Source organism: Cryptomeria japonica, chromosome 3 (assembly GCF_030272615.1).
Source record: "Cryptomeria japonica chromosome 3, Sugi_1.0, whole genome shotgun sequence".
Classification (NCBI taxonomy): domain Eukaryota; kingdom Viridiplantae; phylum Streptophyta; class Pinopsida; order Cupressales; family Cupressaceae; genus Cryptomeria; species Cryptomeria japonica.
In genome coordinates, this window is record NC_081407.1 from 356,198,669 (window position 1) to 356,221,922 (window position 23,254).

A 23,254-nucleotide genomic window follows, 5' to 3' on the forward strand; every position below is an offset into this window, starting at 1 on the left:
TGTTTTACTGTTAGTTTGTTATAACAGTCAATCGGTTTAACTTGTCAGTAATATTGCATTTGAAGTTCAGTGTTTAAACCAGTCAATTTAGAGTTTGTTTTGAGAGGTTTATTTTGAGATTGGTGAAAGTCTATACAATTTTCTATCCACTGATTCACCCCCCACTCTCAGTAGTTGACCGGATCCTTATTATTTCATCATACCATCAATTCTCTCTCTCTTCTTCCTCTCTTGAACTAGTAGCTTTTCTATTGATAGTTCATGGATGATGATTTCTTTCCTCTTTTATGTGAACGCTAGTGTTTGTGTGGTGGCATTTTTCAAGAATGGTATTAGTTCTTGAGATATTTTGATATCGAGGTCTCTTTGACTAGTTGACTTGAGGTCTTGTTTTTGGTTCTTAGCTTTTGTTTGTGTCTTTTTCCTTTCTTTTCCTTTTTATCTCTGTTTGCCTCTTTGTTTTTGTCTTGTTTGGTGTGCCCTTGCACATGTTTGAGTGAGTTAAGATCCTATGATTAGGGGCTTGTTTCCTCTAAATTAGTGATATCTTATACTCCTTGTGATTTTTCTTTGTATTCCTCATATTCTTCCTCTTTCTTCTGTTAGGGTTCCCACAGATACTGAGAGGGGGGGTGAATCAGTATCTGACCGATAATGAGATTTTCTTGAAACTGAATATGCAGAACATAAAGTAACAGTATACCGGTATGCAATAATTAATGTAAATAACAGAATCAAAAACATCCACATGAAAAGAACACCATAACACAAGATGTTTAACGAGGAAACACGGTGTGGGAAAAACCTCGGTGGGATTTGTGACCCACAATATTCACTTACTGGCCAATAAGAGAATATTACTTACAATAGGGGCCTGCACATGCAGGAAGGCCAACTGCCTAGAGCACACTACTCAATAAGAAGTCACACTGACTTACAATGAGGATTATGCAAATCCAATGATCTGTACTGCTTTACAATAGCATCTTCAATGCCAGATTCAGTACTGGTTCTTGCTCTATTCTTTACATATACCCTTGACCTACAATTCGTACATTAGGTCTGCCTTATAATTTTCTTTATGCTTCCTATCCATATCCTACAAATGTCTACAATGATCTCTTTTATATACAAGAGTCAATTTACAATTTTCCAAGTCGGCTTACAATAATAAACAAAATATTACATATCAAAAATCCTGTCGGCCTCTGTGTCAGTATACATGTTCTTTTCTATGCCGGTGTACATCTTCTGTGTCAGTACCGGTGTAGATTGATCTTGCTGATGACAGTGCACTATCTTGTTTGAATAATGCTTTGCCGGTATAATGTCTTGCTGGTGCCATAGGATTGCAAGGTTGCCTGTGTAATGCTTTGCTGGTATAATGTCTTGCCGGTGCCATAGGATTGCAAGGTTGCCATCAATGAGAAAATCTTCAATCACACACAATGTCTCATTGGAGTGTCCATATGCCAACAATCTCCCCCTTTGGCATTGATGGCAACACTCATGAGAAATTTCAAAAGATATCCAAAAAAATGTGTAGACCAAAAATGTTACCAAAAATGTGAGAGCTCCCCCTGAGCATGTGATCCCTGTGTTTTGAATTTTCTCATCCTCCTACTACTCCCCCTTTGGCATCAATGACAAAGGTTAGTAGATTTTGTAGTTTTACCAATCTATAACCTCAACCTTGTAGTTGGGTAGTTATTATCTGAAGAATATCTCCCAAAATTAAGTTTATACCATCCATAAATTTCTTACTGTCTTTTATTGTTGTCTCAGTTCTGTATACTGTATCGGTGAGATGCTGCAAGTGCTCTGCCGGTGTTTTGCTTCCCTATGTTAGTGCCTCTGAGATTTCCTTCTACAGAGATGCTAAATAGTCCAATCTTGGACTTAGTTTAGATCTCAAGAATTTTGCCTTGTTTATTATTTTCTCTTTCTCTCTTTCTAATTTGAGCAATTCTTCCTCAAAATTTGTTATCTTTTCCTCAAAAACTGATAATGTATCGGATGAGTTAACAAAATTATCTGCAAGTTTATTGATCTCTTCCTGTACCTTGCTCATCTTTTTGTCTACATCTATGGTCAAAAAGTTTATCTTACAGGTGTCTTTGTACAAAGTTTTGTACTCTTTCAATAAATTGCACAGTTCCGGTAGAAGTGTGTAAAATTCCCTGTTACACTTCTTTATTCCTTCCTCAAAGAGTTTCTGTTTCTCTTTTTCTACACTTTCCTTTACAGATTCTACCTTTGTTTGCTCAAAATTTCCAGAAATATATTTACAAAGTGTATCCAACTGGCCTAAAGAATCTTTATTGTCTATATTACAATTAGGAGCTATTGATTTCAAAAATGGAATTGAATCATCTATTACTTTATAAGCTTGTGAGCTATAATCAGTTATTTTCTTGATAGATTCAAGTAATACCTCAGTCACATTTGATGGTGACCCAACAAACTGAGTGCCGGTGGAAGTGACCATGCTAGTATTGACCTTTGGTAGGTCTATTTGTGTCTCCATCTCTTTAAGCACTGGTTTTCCTGCTTCATTTCTTATCGGTGGCATTTGTTTTGGAGCCTTTAGCTCTGTTGGTTTCTCTGTTTGTGTTCCAGATTCCATCTTTTTCTCTGTATCTACTGCCGGTTGCTCTGTGTTTCCTGTTGTCAGAGGCTCTTTGGATATACTTGATTTGTCTATTGTATCCTTATCTACCACTATGTTGATCTTCTGAGTATCAACATTCACAGTATATAGGACTTCAGGATTAGGATTATTATCCTCTGTATCCATACTCTCAACTGTCGGTTGATCTTTTGTAGTTGTTGTTTTTACCGGTGGGGTATTTAAAGGAGGTGGGGGTAAGTTGTCTCTAATCTTGATACTTGGTGGTCCACCAACTTTACCTTTCCCTTTGTCCTTCTGATATACCATAATGGGCTTGGGATTCCTATATTCTTCTTGTTTTTCTTTTTCAACCAAGAATATATCCCAACCAATTTTTGTTTCCTTTGAAACTTCTGTAACTCTACCTGCCATTAGTGAAATTTGCCGGTGTGCAGTGGAAAAAACTGTCCAATTGGCCTGAGCTATTAGATCATCAATTTCCTTAGGTGAGTTAACCGGGTATACTGCAAGTAATTTTTCTATTTTAATTTTCTTATCCAACTCAATTATTCCTTGCCTTTTGGCCTCAAGTCTTTTATATGGATCATCAGGAATTTCATTTAGGACTTGCATCAAAAACTTTTTATACATGTCCATGTGTAATATAACACTCTCCTCAACTTGTCCTTTCTCATCATCTGTTAAAGTGTCATATATTTTCTCTACGTTTTTCAATTTACCTTCCTCTGTGATCTCATTCAGTAATATTTCAAGAGGGGCCAAGTCAGTGTTTGTCTTCTTCTTCTTTTTGGGGGTCCGCTTCTTCTTAGGTGTGACTTTCTTGACCGGAGATCTCACGGCTTGTTGCTTTTTTCTTGTCCTTCTAGGTGAAGGAGTGGTTGCCGGTGAGGGGTCTCTTTTCTTGACAACTCTTTTGAAGGTTGTTGGCATATCTCCTTCTGAGGAAGTACCTACCGGTGATAGATGAGTTTCAGGTTGTTGGGCTACCAACTCATCTTCAGTATGCCGGTTTTCTTTAATACATCTTCCTTTATGGCTTTTGCTTGTCTGGATCCTTTTCTCACAAATGCTTCAACCTTTTTCACTCTCTTCTTAGATTGAATTTGACTTTCTATGGTCTCAACACTACCAAATAATTCTTCCTTTGGTTCATTGGGAACTTCCAGAAGTGTTTTGGCATAAGTTTCAATAATATGATCATCAGTCTCATAACCCATCTCTGTTACCCAAATTGTTCTTGGAATGACTGCTTCCATCCAGATCTCATCCTTTTTTATTACAAAACATATATCATCCTTGTATTTGTTGACAATTTCCTATGATAGTCTGATTCTTTTATTCATTCTGACCTTTAGTGCTTGAAAATACTCATTGATATTCTTTTCTTTGTTTTCACCCATGTTGTTGAATAAGTCAGATAATTGTTTTCCTACCGGTATGTCAAATTCAAAATCCTTGTTGCCTATACTGGGAGCCTATTTGGTTATATGTAGCATTAAGCATACAAGTAAATTTCCAAATCTAAAGGTTCATTTCTTATCCTTCTTGATTTTTGCTAAATTGTCAATTAACTCATCCTTTAACCATTCACAGATATCAATTTTTACATTGTCCTTAACCATGTCATAAGCATTCTTTATGCATAAACTGGAAACTGAGTTAAGCCTATTAGCATGAGCTGCTTTGTATCCTAAAATCATGCTAACAAATCTAACATTTGTATCGGTCACATCATTAACCCTCAATCATCTCTTGTTGGATGTTGCACCAGTTAAGTTTGTTACTAAGTCATTGGAGACCTTCTTGGTTTTGTTGGGTCTGCTATCGGTGGAGGGTAACCCTGTTACTGCTTTCACAGCTTCCTTTGTAATTTTATGCACTGAGTCAAGCCAAAATAATAAATCATGTACCCTACTCAGAACTATCCTAACCACTTCCTTGGGAAATTCAAGAATGCAGAAGATTTCAGTGAATCCTAGGGTTTCAACAATTTTATGCTCAGGTTTCACATTTCCAAAATTGTCACATATAACAGATTTATACATGTTTTTAATTTCTTCATCACCTAATTCCTCTATGTTGCAATGAATATACATTCTAGGGTCTTCTGCATAAACAACACCTTTTGGAATTTTTGAAAAAGCACCTGTGTTGTCATCTTTCTTAGCTACCCCGGGAACTAGCTGAAACATGGGCCTAGGTCGTTTTATAACTTCGACTACTGTAGGGTTTTCTATGAATTCAGGTGCAGAGGAGGATGCCATGATGATAAATACCTTTTTCTGCCTTTGGATGGATTGATTGCTGAAGTGCTTTGCCTCTTTGCTCGGAATGCCTTAGCTCAGAAATCTTCGTGCTCTCTGAAAGTTTGAATTCACGGTGAAATGAAATGGAGCCAAAAACCTTATTTTATAAAGTCTTTTTTGCTACCTACCACATTAATTGCTTGCCGGTAATGTATTAGCTTAACTTTATTTGCCAGTAATGAATGATTTTCAACTTTTTTTTCTCTAACCGAGGGAATAATAGCACATGTGTCATTAGACTGCCAAACCCTCAAGATAATTTTCTTCAATTTGATGAAGAACATCCTGCCAGTGGAGCATTGCTCTGTCTTGCCAGTGGAGCATCATATTGTCCTGTCGGTGGAGCATTTGTTGAACCTACCGGTGGAGGAGTATCCCCAATATTTAGATCACCTTTTCTAATCCATTGCTTCGAGAATTCTTGCTTAACCTCTTCAACCATTTCTTTACCTTTCAAACTAGTACTTTTGTTGTCTACCGGTGTACCTTTACTTCTACAAAATTTACCAATATGACCAATCTTGTTACATACATAACAAGTTACATTATTTTTCTGAATAGCTTTCCCATAACCTATGCCGGTTTGTGTTCTGCATTGATTTGATAAATGACCAAATCTTCCACAAACATAACATCTTACATTCATTCTGCAATTTTTAGAGTTATGACCAATTTTGTTGCATTTGGAGCATTGACTGGTGGGAGGATTGATGTTCTGATAATTCCTAGATCTACATTCATTTGCCCTATGACCATATTTATTGCAGTTAAAGCATTTTCCATTGAATTTGTAAGTATTAGAAGGTCTTACCGGTTTGCTGTGATCCTGGGCATTTGCAGTACCAGAGCTTTCTCCAACTTCAAATCCAATTCTAGAAGTGTCACCTTTGGGTTTTTGATTCTTCAATAAGGTACCAAGTTCTTCTGAGCTTTTCTTGAATTTTTCTTTGTGTTGATTTGCAGTTTCCAATTCCCTTTCCAAGATTTCTTTTTGTCTCATTAGTTCATTCGAGTCATTCTGAGTATGCATCAGATCTGTTTTCAACATGTCATTTTCATAGCTAAGTCTTGTGTTCTCATTTGCTGCATCACTTAGTCTTCTGGTCAAATCTTCTTCATTCTTCTTTCTGTCCTCAATCTCTTTGCAAAATCTCATAGTCATATCCTACATTTCATTTTTTGATGTCATGATCTCTTGTTTCAATTTGCTTATCATATCATTTAGTGATTTCTTTTCATCATTCTCATTTTGCAATTTTTCACAAAGTTCTCTTCTCTTATTTCTTGTAACAGTAAGATTTTCTTGAAGTGTCTGAATAATGTCCTGAGCTGCTTTTAAATCATCTTCTAATTTGATATTTTTCAACTTCTCTGCATCATAGTTAGTAAGAGCTCCTTCAAGTTGCTTCATCAGATTTTCCATCTTTACTGGTGTCAAGATCTTCCTCAAGTTGTTAGGCTTCTGAAAATAGAGGACCAGGCTCTGATACCAATTGTTAGGGTTCCCACAGATACTGAGAGGGGGGGGTGAATCAGTATCTGACCCGTAATGAGATTTTCTTAAAATTGAATATGCAGAACATAAAGTAACAGTATACCGGTATGCAAGAATTAATGTAAATAACACAATCAAAAACATCCACATGAAAAGAACACCATAACACAAGATGTTTAATGAGGAAACCCGGTGTGGGAAAAACCTCGGTGGGATTTGTGATCCACAATATTCACTTACTGGTCAATAAGAGAATATTACTTACAATAGGGGCCTGCACATGCAGGAAGGCCAACTGCCTAGAGCACACTGCTCAATAAGAAGTCACACTGACTTACAATAAGGATTATGCAAATCCAATGATCTGTACTACTTTACAATAGCATCTTCAATGCCAGATTCAGTACTGGTTCTTGCTCTGTTCTTTACATATACCCTTGACCTACAATTCACACATTAGGTCTGCCTTATAATTTTCTTTATGCTTCCTATCCATATCCTACAAATGTCTACAATGATCTCTTTTATATACAAGAGTCATTTTACAATTTGCCAAGTCGGCTTACAATAATAAACAAAATATTATATATCAAAAATCCTGTCGGCCTCTGTGCCGGTATACATGTTCTCTTCTATGCCGGTGTACATCTTCTATGCCGGTGCCAGTGTAGATTGATCTTGCTGATGCCGGTGCACTATCTTGTTTGAATAATGCTTTGCCGGTATAATGTCTTGCTGGTGCCATAGGATTGCAAGGTTGCCTGTGTAATGCTTTGCCGATATAATGTCTTGCCGGTGCCATAGGATTGCAAGGTTGCCATCAATGAGAAAACCTTCAATCACACACAATGTCTCATTGGAGTGTCCATATGCCAACATCTTCTACTTCACCATGAGTATTTGCGTAAACTCATACTCTTGCTAAAGTGGGGGCTAATTATAGCATCCTATAATAGCACCCTTTGCAATTTTGACTGCATTTAGGGTTCTCACCTTAGTGTTTCACATCCCTATGCCTAACTGGGACCCATTTACGCTTGTATCATGCAATAATGGCCTTTATGTCATATTTCACCTTTCTAGGACCCTTAACCCTAACACAAAATAGGGTAGGACCAGGGAGTAGCACCTCGATCCTCCCTAGATTGGGCCCTCTTTAAACCCATTTTAGCATCTAAAAAATGAGTGGTATTCTCCTCTCTGTGTTAGCTCATGTCAAAAAATTAGTCAATTTTCCTGACGAGCAATTATATAAAGAGATCTTCCCCTCTCGTTTGGATAGGAATTCATGATAGATGGCGAAATTGAGAGCACTACAATCAAGCAATCAAGCATTCAAGTATTCATCACCAGGAATTTATAGAGGTCTCCAAGGCTATATATTCTTCATCTATCAATTGTGGAGCAAATTTACATCATTCATTTGCAAGCATGTGTGTGTGTTAGGGTTTTTTCATGTTCATACCATTTCATACAACACATGTGATTACATTCATGAAGAAAAATATCATTATCAGTTATTGCAGATCTGAGGTATACCTTTCCATCATTTATTTCAAGTATTTGCAATATTTCATTTAAGGTTAATTCATAAACCAGGGTTTGACTTAAGCAAACCCCTATTCCCAACCTATTTCCCCTTCTTTCTATGTGTAGGAAATATGTACGAAGCTGTGATCTTCAGGATAAGATTTATTTATAGAGACGAAGAAACCCTTTTCGACATGCAAAAAGTAGGAGGAATAGGGCACCCACCTCCTTGATCTCGACATTTTTGGAGCGTTTTTTAAGATTAGGTCCAAATCTACATATACTACCCAGATCCAAGTGCATGCAAAAATGTTGTGTTTATAGCTCACTATTTCTTAGTTTTACCTTCATTTTTCAGCATTTTACCTTAATTCAGTATTTCAACTCACAAAAGAGATTTAATTAATTCACACACCCCTTGAATCCAATCAGTATTCAGTCCCTATCACTATTCATTTGGAATTGGATCTACTGGATTCATCCCTCTTTTGAATATAATGACAAATGAGTGGTTTTCATGTCTCTAATGGTGGAAACCCTAATTTTTCACCATTACAAGCTATAATTGTGTATCTTACTCTGTTGTAGTTAGCTTCAATGCGCAACTCTTTCTATTGTATCTTTCCCCATGAGTACTTAGCCTTGGTCTGCAAGTCTAGAGCAGTGAACTCCCTTTTTTCTAAAATATTTCTCTATAGTGGATTGATTATGTGAGTTTGCGCTCACCATGTTTTTTCCCAATTTGGCTTTTCTATGTATAAATTCAGGTGTTCATGTGTGATTGATATGAATGATCTTATGATGTCTTCATTTAATTGTTGATGAAAGTTTGTTGTCCAAAATTTTAGTTTATGTTGATTCACCCTTGCCCCCCCTCTCAACATCTGATGTGTGTTCAACATATTTTTATAAGCATGTTGCATATTTCTAATATCTATATTTTTGTTTGATGATTTATTCTCAGTTGTTTAACATATTTTATTTTATAATGGTGCATTAATTCAATCACGCACCAAAATTGTATTTAAATATTTCCCCATTTCTTGGCTTGTTTATTTATGGGCCTTAAGGAGGTTCACGTAAGGAATCACATTGATTTCTTAGAGACATCTCTATGTTCTTTATATCAAGTGATTTAGCATGTTTCAACAAGTTGTACCCAATTCGAATAGATTATAGATTTGAAATAATTTAATACGGGATCATTGGTTGTTATCATGTACCTCAATTGGGTGTCATATTTTTACATCTTTCTTCTTTATAAGAAGGCAACCAACATTATTTTGAGAGGAATTTAGGTAGACCAAATAATAATTTATTTCTAAATATATCTAAAAATCTATATTTATTTTTTATAATTTTTAATGCTAAATTATATTGAAGCTCATAAAGCTTAATATGTAACTCATTTTGAAGTAATAAAAAAGGGTCATTGTGTGAATGCATAAAAAGTTTTTTTTTTCCTATTTGATTGGATATTTTTTAATTAGACCATCTAAATGTGATTGCATTATAGTCTATCTTGGTAAGCAACAACCATTTTCTCTTTAGTCAAGCCCCTAAGTTGACTAATGCAATGAATTGTGAAAATATCAAAGATAACAAGAAACCATCCAACATACCTATATGTTACTAAGCATACAAATATTGATATATCTATGAATGGTCATACATAATACTTAAATGAGGATGCACCTAGTAAGTGATAACTTATGTTTGTAGATGATGGGTATGGTTAATTGGGGATTGTCCCTTTGTGCAACACTCTAAAGTATAATTAGAAAAATTCACCAAGTCAAAAGACAATAACTAGTAGGAAGAGAAGGAACAAATTTAAAATTTTGAGTTTTAAAATATAATTGTTGATTTCACATAAATTACAATTTTGATCTAACATGGTCCAAATAAGAAATTTGAAGGATCTTATGATGCAAAAATATGGAATTAGTCAAGGACCTATGATAATGTGACAAGTCTTATGTTTGAATATGTCACTTGTATACTAGACATTATATAAATATATAAAAATTATTCCAAAAGAAAGAAGAAACATTCAAAATATGCAATTTTCACTAGTACAAAAATATACTTAAACAAATAACTTTTATAAAAAATAATTATATTTTATAATGTATATTATAATAATTAGATATATTATTATGCATTTAAAGATTACTTTAGATTTATTAAGATGCAAAAATGCATTTGAAAATAAAAAATTATATAAAAATTGATTCCTTTATTTATAAATATTTATATTATGTTAAAAAATCAACTATTATTTTTAAAATAATAAAAATAAATACTACAACTATGAAAAATGTTTGTTACTATTATATAAAACCAAAAAAAAATAGCATTCTATTTAACAAAACAATAATAAACAACTTCATTGTCTAGAAATAAACTAACTTTAAACTTTGTAAGTTTATATCATCTTCTTTTAATATATATGAAAAATATGTCTTTTTTATATTTCTAATTGTTTACAAATAATATGCTCATATAATCATCAACATAAGACTAATTCATGCTCTTGTGAGCACCAAAATAATTACTAATATTAGCTCCTTTTGAGCAACCACACTAGAAACCACCTATGGAAGACCAAGAGTCGCAACCTACTAATTCAGTATTTTAGAAACCACTTCACATTAGAAACCAACTATGAAAGGCCAAGAGTCACTACTTAGAATTTCATAGTCAATATCCCTTTAAGATTTTAACTTGAGTCTTCACAATGATCTAACTCAATTGTTTAAACTCAACCCCTTAGATAAATACAAATATTTAGAATATATATATATATATAAATTTAAATAAGTAATCAATGTTTGTAGAATTTATTCTTGATAGATTTTAATCTATTTTAATGATTAATTTTTAACCTTGTTATGAAGATTACAACAACAAAAGGCATTTCTATAATGGAAGCGAAATGCAAAAAGTTGGCGAGTAACCGATCCATCTAACTTGCACTTTTCCATCACCATGGGCCTCTTTGGCCCCTTCCCTTTCCCTACGGTCAAACATAACCCTGTATTTCGTGACTGCCAAAAACTGAATCCTTTATGGTTTTCATTTTTAGGAGCATTGATTCTCTTCCACTCCGCACTAGCCAGATTTTCTTTTGTCGCTTTATTTATGCCCACCTTCGAGTCTTTAATTGCCATTAAAAGGCGATTATTAGAGCATTTATCCATATAATTCTCAAACCTTATAAAAACAAAAAACAAAATATCAGATTAAATAATTAAGTATTTAATAAAATTATATGAAATGAAATTATATGAAATAATCAGCTTAATTAATAAACTAGCATACCCATCTTTACAAGATTATAGATAAAGTATGCCAAAAGATATCATATTTGTTTATTATTTCACTTAAAAAGTATTATATTATTATATTGTAAATATTAAATTATTATTTTTTGATATGTAAAGGACTATAGCCAATGCATTTTATATAAAATTTAAAATTATTAATTTTTTTTTTAGGAAAGTCTACGAATTTTGAAAATAAAGCAAGAGACCAAACCAGGTCAATCCTCTAGGCTTCACAATCAAATGCCAATCCATGGCAATCATCCAACAATGCTAGACAAAATAAACCAGAATTAATTAATATTAAATTATTATTATATTATGATATTTTAATTAATATTAAATTATTATGAAGCTATTATTATATTATTATATTTTTATATTTCTATTAAATGATTGACCAAAGAAAAAAATCTATTAATACTACATTATAACTTATTGTATGATGGACATAGACATAGTTGATTGATTAGTTAAAATGAAAGTGAGTGATAGTTGAGAGGAGAAAATAAATATATATTTTTTCTTTTCATGCATTTAAGTGCCACAAACACGTCAAATTAAATGCTTTTAGTTTTTGTTAATGAACGTTTTCGCATCCATCATGTGAGCATAATATGCTTTCGATGTAATCAAAATAAGTTATTTAAATGTGAATTTATATAGTATTAAAATTAAGAATAATAATAAAAGGAATGAATTATTTTATTCTACAAATATTTTATTTATGATAGAAGGCATAAGGGAAATGAATATTTAGAGTTAAGTATTAAAATTTGGAGAAAAAAATGAATTATTTTATGGGTTTGGAAATTTGAGGTCAAAGTATATGTTATAAATTTGAAATATTATTAATAAAATTTTTAATTGTGAAAAAAACTATTTATTTAATAAAATTAATATATTATTAATTATAAATTTGATGTTTCCTATTAATAAGTAATAATTGCGTTTAATTTGTTAGTGATTAATTAGTTTTTATTTGTTGAATAGATAATTTATTTATTTAAGAATAATTTTATTTTATATATTATTTACTTTATTTGAAGACCTATTTATTTTAATTTATGAGTATTTAGTTTCATTTTAGAATTACTTAGCCTCACTTTTAAAAAATTAAAACATTATTTTATTTTATTTACCTAAATAAATAATTATCTACTTCAAGTTATTTTGTTTATTATCAGTTATTTTTATTCTTATTTTAAAAAAAATTTACTAATTAAAAATTTTAATATTATATTTGTGAGAATTTTTTATTTTGATTAAACAATAATAATTTGACATGTGCATAAATGTGAAGGAATTTTTCTCATACCCAAGCCATTAAAACCCTCTCAATATAAATTAATTATAATTAGGATTGATATTAAAAATAATAAAAAACAAAAATAATATTTCAAGAATAACAACTTTAAACTAAAATATTTGTTAAATTCATATAAATTAGCTATAGAAAAACTAGCATACCTATCTTTAGAAAGAAATTTTCATCTTGAGGAGCCTATTTTACTTAATTCATATATCTAATTTTAAAAGTAGGCACCTCTAGAATGGTATCTCTATGCATCCTTTACATAATTGTAACATATAAATAACATTATCTTAATGAATCAATAAAAAAATAATTGCATAATGCTAACTTGATAAAAGAATAAATTCAATCCTCCAATAGCATGCCACTCACTTCTTCTCCAAAAACTCTAGCTTGACTTTGAATTGAGATCTTCCCATTACTCCTAGTTGCTTCTAGTGTAGTCATTGATGATGGCATGGGTATGGTGGTTGTGTCCTCCATAATCACAAATTCTTCTTATTGTGCATGTATGTTGTCTACAATAGGCTATTTGAGAATTTGATCCTATTATTTGGGTCATGGCATATCTTTTAGTTGTGGTGCACTTCTTCCCATAATGTCTAGACCTTCATCGATTGGTGGCATGTTGGGATTTGGGTGGGATGCCCCCTTGACCTATGTGCCCATAGTAGGATTGAGGATCTCTTCAAGATCTCCTAGTTGACATTTTGTTGTAGGTTCTCATGCTTATTTTCTCAACAAAAATCCCAATCTTATATTCAATCCTCCCTATCATCATTTTTAGATAGCAAATGATTGACAATTAAAAAAAATTATGTAGATAAATTGATTGATCTTTAGAATCAACTGCTTTGGCCTTCTCTTATTGACTTGCATTCATGAGTTTTAGAATCCTAGAGGATTCTCATGGAGGATATAATTGAGATTTACCTTTGTGGTAGAGAATTTCTCACTACAACATGTCAATCTACTATGAATAAGGAGATAATATTCGATGATAGGTTATAAATATGGGATTAGTATTCCCTTTTTCTTAGATTTGTTCTTTCTTTCAACCCTCTTACTAAATATGTCAATTACTAAATTCTTCAATGTCTTTCATATTTAGATAAGATTACCTAATCCCTATTAGATTTGTGTGAATGTTGTCATTGTTGTCATTGATGTCAAACCCGGTGTTATATTATCTTGAGAGTTAACCCTCTCCATGGTTTTCCATGTATAAAAATCTAGTGTTCACTTTGTGGTTATGTTGTTTATTTATTCCGCAATATTGATTCATGTTGATGAGATTAATTGCTAAGGTTAAAATATCAATAAAAGTTTTATTTGCTATGGGAATACCGATTCACCCCCCCTCTCAGTATTCCATTCCATTTTACCATTTAACAATTGGTATTAGATCTTAGTCCCTTGCTAGCTAGCTTAACCACTTGAGGGAGATCCTTGTTGGTGGAATCATGACATCGATGCTCATATGACCAAAGAATATCATCTAGATGAAGAATTGAAGATAACTCTTGAAGATCGAGAAAGCATGGAATCAAAGAATGAAGAATTGAAAGGAAATGTGAAGGTAATGAATGAATGTGTGCAAAAGCTAAGAGAACAAGTCTGTAAGTTCAAGTTGAGGCATAAGGAGGTTAACAATTATTTAAAGTAGGCGAATGAAATTGTGAAATATCTGATGCTAAAAGTTGGGGAGAAGAACAAAGTGGAAGAAACCCTGAAAGATTCAATTAAGCTAAATACTAGAGAATGCGAGAAGATGGAACAAAAAGTGAAGAAGCTGAAAACAAAAACTAAAGTTCTTGAAAGCAGCAAACTTCTGGAAGATTTGATTAAAATGCAGAAATCTCATGTAAACAAGAGTGGACTAGGATTTCAGACCAGTGAATGTTCAAATCAAAATGACAAAGACAAAGGCAAGGAAGTTAAGGTTGAAGCATAAAAGAAATTTGAAGATACAAGGAAAATCTAGAATCAAAGATTTACCACAAGAAGACCATCGATTCGTCAACCAAATGCACAAAGGTAGCCATCATTTAATGTTATTATTTTCAATGCAATAAATTTGGTCATAAAGCTGTAAAATGTAGAAGCATGAAGGAACTAAACATTCAATGTTATAATTGCGAGAAGTTTGGTGATAAAGAAAATTATAGTAGGAATCTTGTTGTGAGTTAGAATCATTATTCGGTTGGAATGAATAGGATGAATAGTAACTTTCATGGATATTTTCATCTATGCAATGGTTATGGTCATAAAGCTAATAAGTGCAAATCTAGAACACATTCAACAAATTCAATGCAAAGGAACATCAAATGTTACAAGTGCAAACAATCTGAACATTATGCCCAATAAATGCATAAATGTGGTTGGTATAGAGAAGTCTATGGAGAAGAATGTGGTCAAAACTGGTGAATCTAAGAAAAAAGAAGTCATGGTTTGGAGAAAGAAGGAGGTAAACAATGAAAGAAAGCCTGGTGTACTGGAATCTGGTGTAGGCACCTCTTCCTCCGATAACTGAGTTTATTGATTTGGCTTAGGGGGGGCTATCAAGGAAATATTTTTATCCCCCTTACAAAATAGTTCGTGATGGGGATCTGGCATGACTTATATGTTGGATATGTAATCCGGTAATTTGGTGAGTATGCTGACGTCATTGACAAGACACTTTTTGGCAGCAAAATCCTAGGAGTGATTGGTAAGATAAGTATTGAACCTTTCATTATGTGCGAAGAATTGTTTGAAGAGCAATAGTGCATCTAAAGAGTGAGAGCAAAAACAAAGCAAGTAATCATGGGATCAAAGATGATCGTTGGAGAATTGAGCAGTGAAGATTTTCAGACATTGGAAAAGGCAGAGTTGGATGAATTCAATCATGAAAAGATCAAGAAAATTGAGAGCAGTTTAAGTGAAGCAGATTTACAATGGATAAGGAATTAAGACAGAAAGGATTAGATTTATGGAGTGAATTTCCATGGTTTGAAAATGAAGATGCGATCAAATTAATCTTAAGTAGAGTGCAGAATGACTGTATCATAATACTTATAATAATTATAGATATGAAATGTAGCGAATTTGTTTGTGATTGAAGAGATTGATAGATACCTGTGATAACCAGATGCAGAGCCTGATACGGGTTTCCAACCATAGTAGGCGTTGAGTTTTCCTTCACCTCCCTTGACGTCGGGAACAGCATAAACTCCCGGGTCATTTGGACTGACATAATCAGACTGAAAAGCCCCTGCAATGAGAGACCCATCAAAGGCTGTCATATGAGGATACGAGTCACTTATAGGGCACTTCTTCTCTGTGCATTTTGAGCACGCTTTGCACAATTTGCTACTCTCTAACGACTCCACTGCACCACTCATAAGGAGAGCCAAGAGTATGAGCAACGCTGAAGCCATGACCCTCATCATCGTAATATGAAACTCTTGCCTCCTTATTTCGCTCCTTCCTTGGGCTGATTTATATCAAGCAAACACTTGGGATAATACGCTGTGAGCTGGACACGCCTGTGCAAACGCCAATACGAGCGATATAATCGAAAACTACGTTGAAATCGAGATGTTTGCGGGCATTCAGGGATTTGTCGTGGCGTGTAAGTGTAGTTATCTTCAAGGAAGTATGTTGAATGATTCACAGTAAATGGCAAAATCGTCTCCCTCTGCGAAGCGGCAAATTACCGTAGAGTGGGTGAAAGAGATCGATTTGTTGGGATGTGCTGGATTTCGTTGGATGAACATGGAATGCATCGTCGCCGATCAAACAGTACTATTTTTTTTGTGTTTAATGACATTTGGTGTTCCAATGCGGATCAAAATCATAGTGTCTTCTTGCACAATTATACATATTGTTTTGAATATTCAGTCATGATAATGTGAATCTAGTTATTATTTAACACCAGATTATACATATTGTTTTGAATATTCAGCCAAGAGAATGTGAATCTCAGCGGCTAATCTTTATTGTGAAAAAACTTTTGAATCTGTAAAATACATATTTTTTGGTTCGATTTTTCGTGGTTTTACAGCAATGGGTAGACGGATCATGAAGATTGAGCATACCAATGTGTCAATTTGTGTGGAGTAAAACTACGCCCTTATTTAACTAGCATATTTAGATAAATTTGTAAGATATTATTATAAAGACAGTTATTTTAATATTAAAGTAAAGAAAATTAGCAAGACTAAATTATTATTATTATAATATTATTATATCATGATATTTTTATTTGATATTCATTCTTATCTTAGAGGAAAAAATGGATTTTATGTATGAACGATTTGAACTTTACGATGTCTTTGACTTAACAAATCTTTAAATAGTGTTTATAAACATGTTAGAATGTTGTACATGTATAAGAAAGAATTGTTTAATTGTGTAAAATAAATATTTAGCGTCTTTATTTAACTAGCATATCTAGATAAATTTGCAAGATATCATTATAAAGATGGTTCTTTTAATATATTGGTATTATATGTTTATTTTAATATTCTTATTAAACTCTTTACAAAAGTCAAAAAATATTGAGATTAAATAATTATTATTATATTTTTATTTTTTTAAAATATTTTATTAAAACAAATAAAATTATCAAGACTATTTTATTATTATAAAATTATATCATGATATTTTTATTTGATATTCATTCTTATCTTTAGAGAATAAATTGGATTTTATGTATGAACATTTTAAAACTCCATGATGTCTTTCTTTAAATAGTCTTTATAAACATGTTAGAATGTTGTACATATATATCATTATAAAGATGGTTATTTTAATATATTATTATTATATGCTTATTTTTATATTCATATTAAACTCTTTACAAAATTCAAAAACTATTAAGATTAAATAATTATAATTATATTTTTATGAAATCTTTTATAAAAGAAAAGAAAATTATCAAGAGCAAATTATTATTGTAATTATTATTATATTATATCATGATATTCTTATTTGATATTCATTCTTATCTTTAGTGAAAAAATTGGATTTTATGTATGAGCATTTTAAAGCTCCATGATTCCTTTGCATAACAATTCTGTAAATAGCCTTTGTAAAAATGTTAGAATGATGTACATAGATATCATTGTAAAGACAATTATTTTATTATATTATTATATGTTTATTTTTATTTCCATATTAAACTCTACAAAATTCAAAACTATTAAAGATTAAATAATTAAAAACTATAATTTTATATCTTTATTAAATCTTTTATAAAAGTAAAAAAATACCAAGACTAAATAATAATAATAATAATTATATTTATCATGATATTTTTATTTGATATTCATTTTTATCTTTAGAGAACAAATGGATTTTATGTATGGACATTTTAAAACTCCATGATGCCTTTCTTTAAATAGTATTTATAAACATGTTATACATGTATAAGGAAGAATTGTTTAATTATGTAAAATAAATATTTATTTGTGATGCATATTAGATTATGTGTCTAGCCACATTAAATATTTGTTAGGATTCATCTATAATTTTTTTTGTATTGTAGAAGATTTGAACTCAACACCAATTAGGTGCCTACAACATGAACTTTATCATTATACTAAGTGCCCTTTGGCTCCACTAATAAAGTTTTATGTAACATTAGTTAGATATTTCATGCATGGGTTGCACATGAGAAAAATATTCAATGTTAATAAACTTAGTACCAAAAAGTAATGTGGGGGTCAATAGTTTTGTGTATCTATAGTTTTGAGACATATGGTCATACCTTATCGTTTGGTTGTTTTGTGTGAACATGTTTCATTAAAAGAAAATATATGTTGAGTCATTTAGGTTGGTTGGTTAGTGATTTGGCTTGGCCATTATTATATTGAGCTCTCTTGTGGAGTGTATATAAACAATCACATGAGCTCTCCCTTCCTCTCCACCTTTCTCTCCCTTCTCCTTACCTCTATATATTTATGAACTCTCTCTCTCTCTCTCTCTCTCTCTCTCTCTCCAAACCTATATATCTCCTCATTCTCTAGGTCTCTCACTCCCTCCATGTCTACCTCTCTATCCATCTCCTCTTACTCATCTCTTTGTTCTTCTATCTCTTCTATTCTCCCTCCCTCCCCTCTCCAGGTCTCTACCTTCCTTTCTTCCTCTCTCCCTCTCTATCTCCCTCTCCCACTCTCTCGTCTTCTCTCTTTCTCTCTTATTCTCTATCTTTATTGTCTAGGTCATTACCTCTCCATCCCACCCTCTCTCCCCTCTCTAGGTTTCTCCCTCCCTTCCTTTCCACCTATCTACCTCTGCATATAGGTCTCGTTACCCACCTCTCTTTATCCCCCTCTATCTATCTCACTCATCTCTGGCCATCTAGGTCTCTCACCTATCTATATGCCCCCCCTATAGTTCTCTCTATACCTCTGTCCCTCTCTCTCCCTCCTCCTTAAACCTATCCCTTTATGAACTCCCTCCTTTTCTCTTCCTCCCCTAACCTCTTTATCTCCTCCTTCCATAGGTCTCTCACTCCCTCCATGTCTACCTTTCCATCCATCCCCTCTTACTCCTCTCTTTGTTATTCTATCTCTTCTCTTCTCCCTCCCTCCCCTCTCTAGGTCTCTTCCTTTCTTTCTTCCCTCTCCCTCTCTACCTCCCCATCCATAAATACCCCCATATATATCTCAAACCCCCACATTTTAATTCTCTCTTCCTCTTTTATTCTCTCTCTACATTTTAGGTCATCAACTCTCTCTCACCTCTCTAGGTTTATAGCTTCCTTCTTCTCCACTTATCTACCTCTGCATCATGTCTCATTACTCACCTCTCTCTCTCCCCCTCTATCTATATCATTCCTCTCTCTTGTCATCTAGGTCTCTCATCTCTCTTTCCCAATATAGTTCTCTCACCTATCTATGTGTCCCCTCTCTAGTTCTCTCCCTCTCTATTCCCCTCTATCTCCCTCCCCCTTTACCCTTATTTATTTTTGAACTCTCTCCTCCTCTTCTCTCTTTCCCCCCACCTCTCTATCTTCTCCTTCCCTAGGTCTTGTATTCCCGCCATGTCTACCTCTCCCTCAATCCCCTCATACTCTTCTCTCTCTTTATTCTTTCATCTCTCCTCTTATCCCTCCCTGCCATTTATAGGAATCTCCATCCTTTTCTTCCCCTCTCCCTCTCCCTCCTTATCCCCATCTCTCTCTCCCTTCCCTACTAATTCATATTCTCTCTTTATCATCTACATCATCAGCTTTCCATCACACCCTCTCTACCCCTCTATAGGTTTCTCCCTCATTCCCTCTCCACCTCTCTACATCTCCATCCATATCACATTACCAACCTCTCTCTATCCCCCTCCATCTATATCAACCCCCTCTCTCTCTCACCCTATCTAGGTCTCTCATGCCTCTCTCCCCCTCTAGGTATCTTATATCTCTATATAAACCATTTGGGTATGTGCAGGAGCATGGCGGGCCATATGACCCCTTAGGACACCATATGACCTCTTAGGACAACATATGGTGTCCTAAGGGGTCATATGGTGTCCTAAGGGGTCATTTTTTTTTTATGAACCCTAAGGACATCATATGACTCCTTATGACACCATATGACCCCCAACGACACCATATAGTGTCCTAAGGGGAAATATGGTGTTCTATGACCCCTTATGACACCATATGGTGTCATTAGGGGTCATATGGTGTCCTAAGGGGTCATATGGTGTTGTTAGGGGTCATATGTTGTCCTAAGGGGTCATATGGTGTCTTAATGGGTCATAGAATACCATATGGCCCCTTAGGACACCATATGATCCCTAATGACACCATATGACCCCTTAGGATGCCATATGACCCCTAACGACACCATATTGTGTCTTGAGGGGTCTTATGGTGTCACAAGTGGTCATGTCATGTACTAGGATGTTAAAAGGGGTCATATGGTGTCCTAGGGGGTCGTAGAACACCATATGACCCCTCAAGACACCATATGACCCCTTAGGACACCATATGGTGTCGTTAGGGGTCATATGGTGTCCTAAGGGGTCATATGGTGTCGTTAGGGATCATATGGTGTCCTAAGGGGTTATATGGTATTCTATTACCCATTAGGATGTCATACAACCCCTTAAGACACTATATGACCCCTAACGACACTATATGGTGTTGTTAGGGGTCATATGGTGCGCTAAGGGATTGTATGGTGTCATAAGGGGTCATATGGTGTTCTATGACTCCTTAGGACACCATATGACCCCTCAGGACACCATAAACGATACTATATGGTGTTGTTAGGAGTCATATGGTGCGCTAAGGGATCGTATGGTGTCATAAGGGGTCATATGGTGTTCTATGACCCCTTAGGACACCATATGACCCCTAAGGCCACCATATGGTGTCCTGAGGGGTCATATGGTGTCGTTAGGGGTCATATTGTGTCCTAAGGGGTCATATGGTGTTCTATGAGCCCTTAGGACATCATATGACCCCTAACGACACCATATGGTGTCCTAAGGGGTCATATGGTGTGCTAAGGGATCATACGGTGTCCTAAGGAGTTATATGGTGTTCTTGTTAGATACTAGATCAGTCCCAAAGACACTGAGAGGGGGGTGAATCAATTTCTAACCAGTTTACAACAAATTTAAACTTTTTTGCAACTTTATAACCTAAATTAATATACCGGTAAATAAGTAATAATGCAGTAAGGAGAAATAAGAGAGACAACATCAATGCACACCATAACACAAGATATTTTGGTGAGAAAAACCAGTTTAAGCTCTATCAAATACTTCTTCCATAAACCTTACTTTGCTCTGCTATGCTTTTATTCGCTCATAAAATACTTACATCAAAATGCATATACAGATATTCACTCTCATATTCATTACCTAATTACATAATCTTCTCCTACAAAATGACCTACAAGATCTCATACATATATGAGTCTTTAATACATCATGTCGGCTACAATTAATTAATTACATTACAATGCAATTCGCATAAATAAAACTTTATCTTATGTCGGCCTGGGTGCCGATATGATTCATTGCCAGTGTAAACTGGATGTCGGTGTCGGTATGTGAAGCTTGTTGCCGATATAATCAATAGAATCCTGTAGAGCCCTATTACTAGTTGGTTTCCATTAATGAGAACATCAATCATTCTCATTTGAGTGTGTAATTCTAACAATCTCTCCCTTTGGCATTGATGACAACACTCATGAGAAAAACCAAAAACCAAAATTGCCAAAACCAAAAGTGCTCCCCCTGAGCAAGCGATCTCCTTCAGTATACCTTTTGCCTGTCACTCCCCCTTTGACATCAATGACAAAGGTGGTAAAAAAGAATAAAAAATTCAAAAATTCTACTTAGAAGCCTGTAACTAGTTATGTACAATCTAAAAGATATTTGCTACAATAGATTAAGTCCTTGCAAAAAATTTGGAACTATCAAAAATGATATCCTTAGTTTGTCGGATCATGCTGGTTAGATGATGCATTTGTTCCTCTGGTGATCTTCCTCTTGGTATAGTAGCCTTAGATAGTCCATTCTGGTGTGTCAACAGATTGTCCAATCTAGGACCAAGTTTGTTCTTTAACTCCCAAGCTTTTAACCTTAATCGAGCTTTCTCCTTTTCAAGTTTTTCTATTTTCTCCTCATATACTGTCATTTCTTGATCTAAAACTGAAGTGAGTTCAGAAGAACCAATCAATTTGTCTACTATATCATCAATTTCCTTTTGTGTTTGTTTAATTTGATCATCAATATCATCAGTCAAATGGTGTCTCTTGCAAACATCTCTATACACTTCCTTAAACTCCAAAATTGTTGAATTTAGTGTTGGTATTAAGGAATCCAACTTTCTTATATAGTCCTCAATAGATTTATTAAAGAAATTTGTCTTTTCCTTATTTACCCTTTCTCTAACTATCTCCTCATTAATCTTATTAATTGACTAAATATTAGATGAAATGAATTTAGACAATGTGTCTAACTTACCAATAGAGCCTACAACATCATCTACCTTACATGTCGGTGCTATCTGTTGTAAAATAGGTAAGGTGTCATCAATAGCCTTAAATGCTAGGGCATTGCATTCAGTGATCTTCTTGATAAAATCTAATAAAACACCTGTCACATTGGTAGGTTTATAATCCATGGTGGAAGTGCTAGGCGGAGTGAGATGTTCTGCAGTAGGTTTCTTATCATCTTTGAATGTCTGCACATTGACCACTTCTACCATTATTTACCTCTTCTTTATTTATTGTTACTTCCTTATGATCACTCTGTGTCTCAACTTGTTATTTAACCTATTTCAGTTTGTGCTTCTATTTTTGCTTCTACTTCTACTGGTTTCTCAGTCCCAAAGACACTGAGAGGGGGGGGGGTGAATCAATGTCTAACCAGTTTACAACAGATTTAAACTTGTTTACAACTTTATAACCTAAATTAATATACTGGTAAACAAGTAATAATGTAGTAAAGAGAAATAAGAGAGACAACATCAATGCACACCATAACAGAAGATATTTTGGCGAGGAAACCCGGTAGGGAAAAACCTTGGTGGGATTTGTGACCCACAATATTTACTCACTGGGAAATATGAATAAATATTATAGATACAATAGGGGCATGCACATGCAGGAAGGCCAATAGCCTAGAGCTCACTGCTCAACAACAAAA

At 33.9% G+C, this 23,254-nt stretch overlaps 1 protein-coding gene across 1 annotated transcript; it reads right to left on the reverse strand.

The window, feature by feature from the left end:
- Positions 1-10,805: 10,805 nt before the first annotated feature.
- On the reverse strand, positions 10,806-16,042 carry LOC131079989 (uncharacterized). The gene is made up of 2 exons (XM_058018040.2): positions 15,722-16,042; positions 10,806-11,179 (listed from the first exon to the last, which is right to left on the reverse strand). The coding sequence occupies exons 1-2, from the start codon at positions 16,033-16,035 to the stop codon at positions 10,840-10,842; spliced, it is 654 nt and encodes a 217-aa protein (XP_057874023.2). The 5' UTR covers positions 16,036-16,042; the 3' UTR covers positions 10,806-10,839.
- Between the last annotated feature and the right edge of the window lie 7,212 nt (positions 16,043-23,254).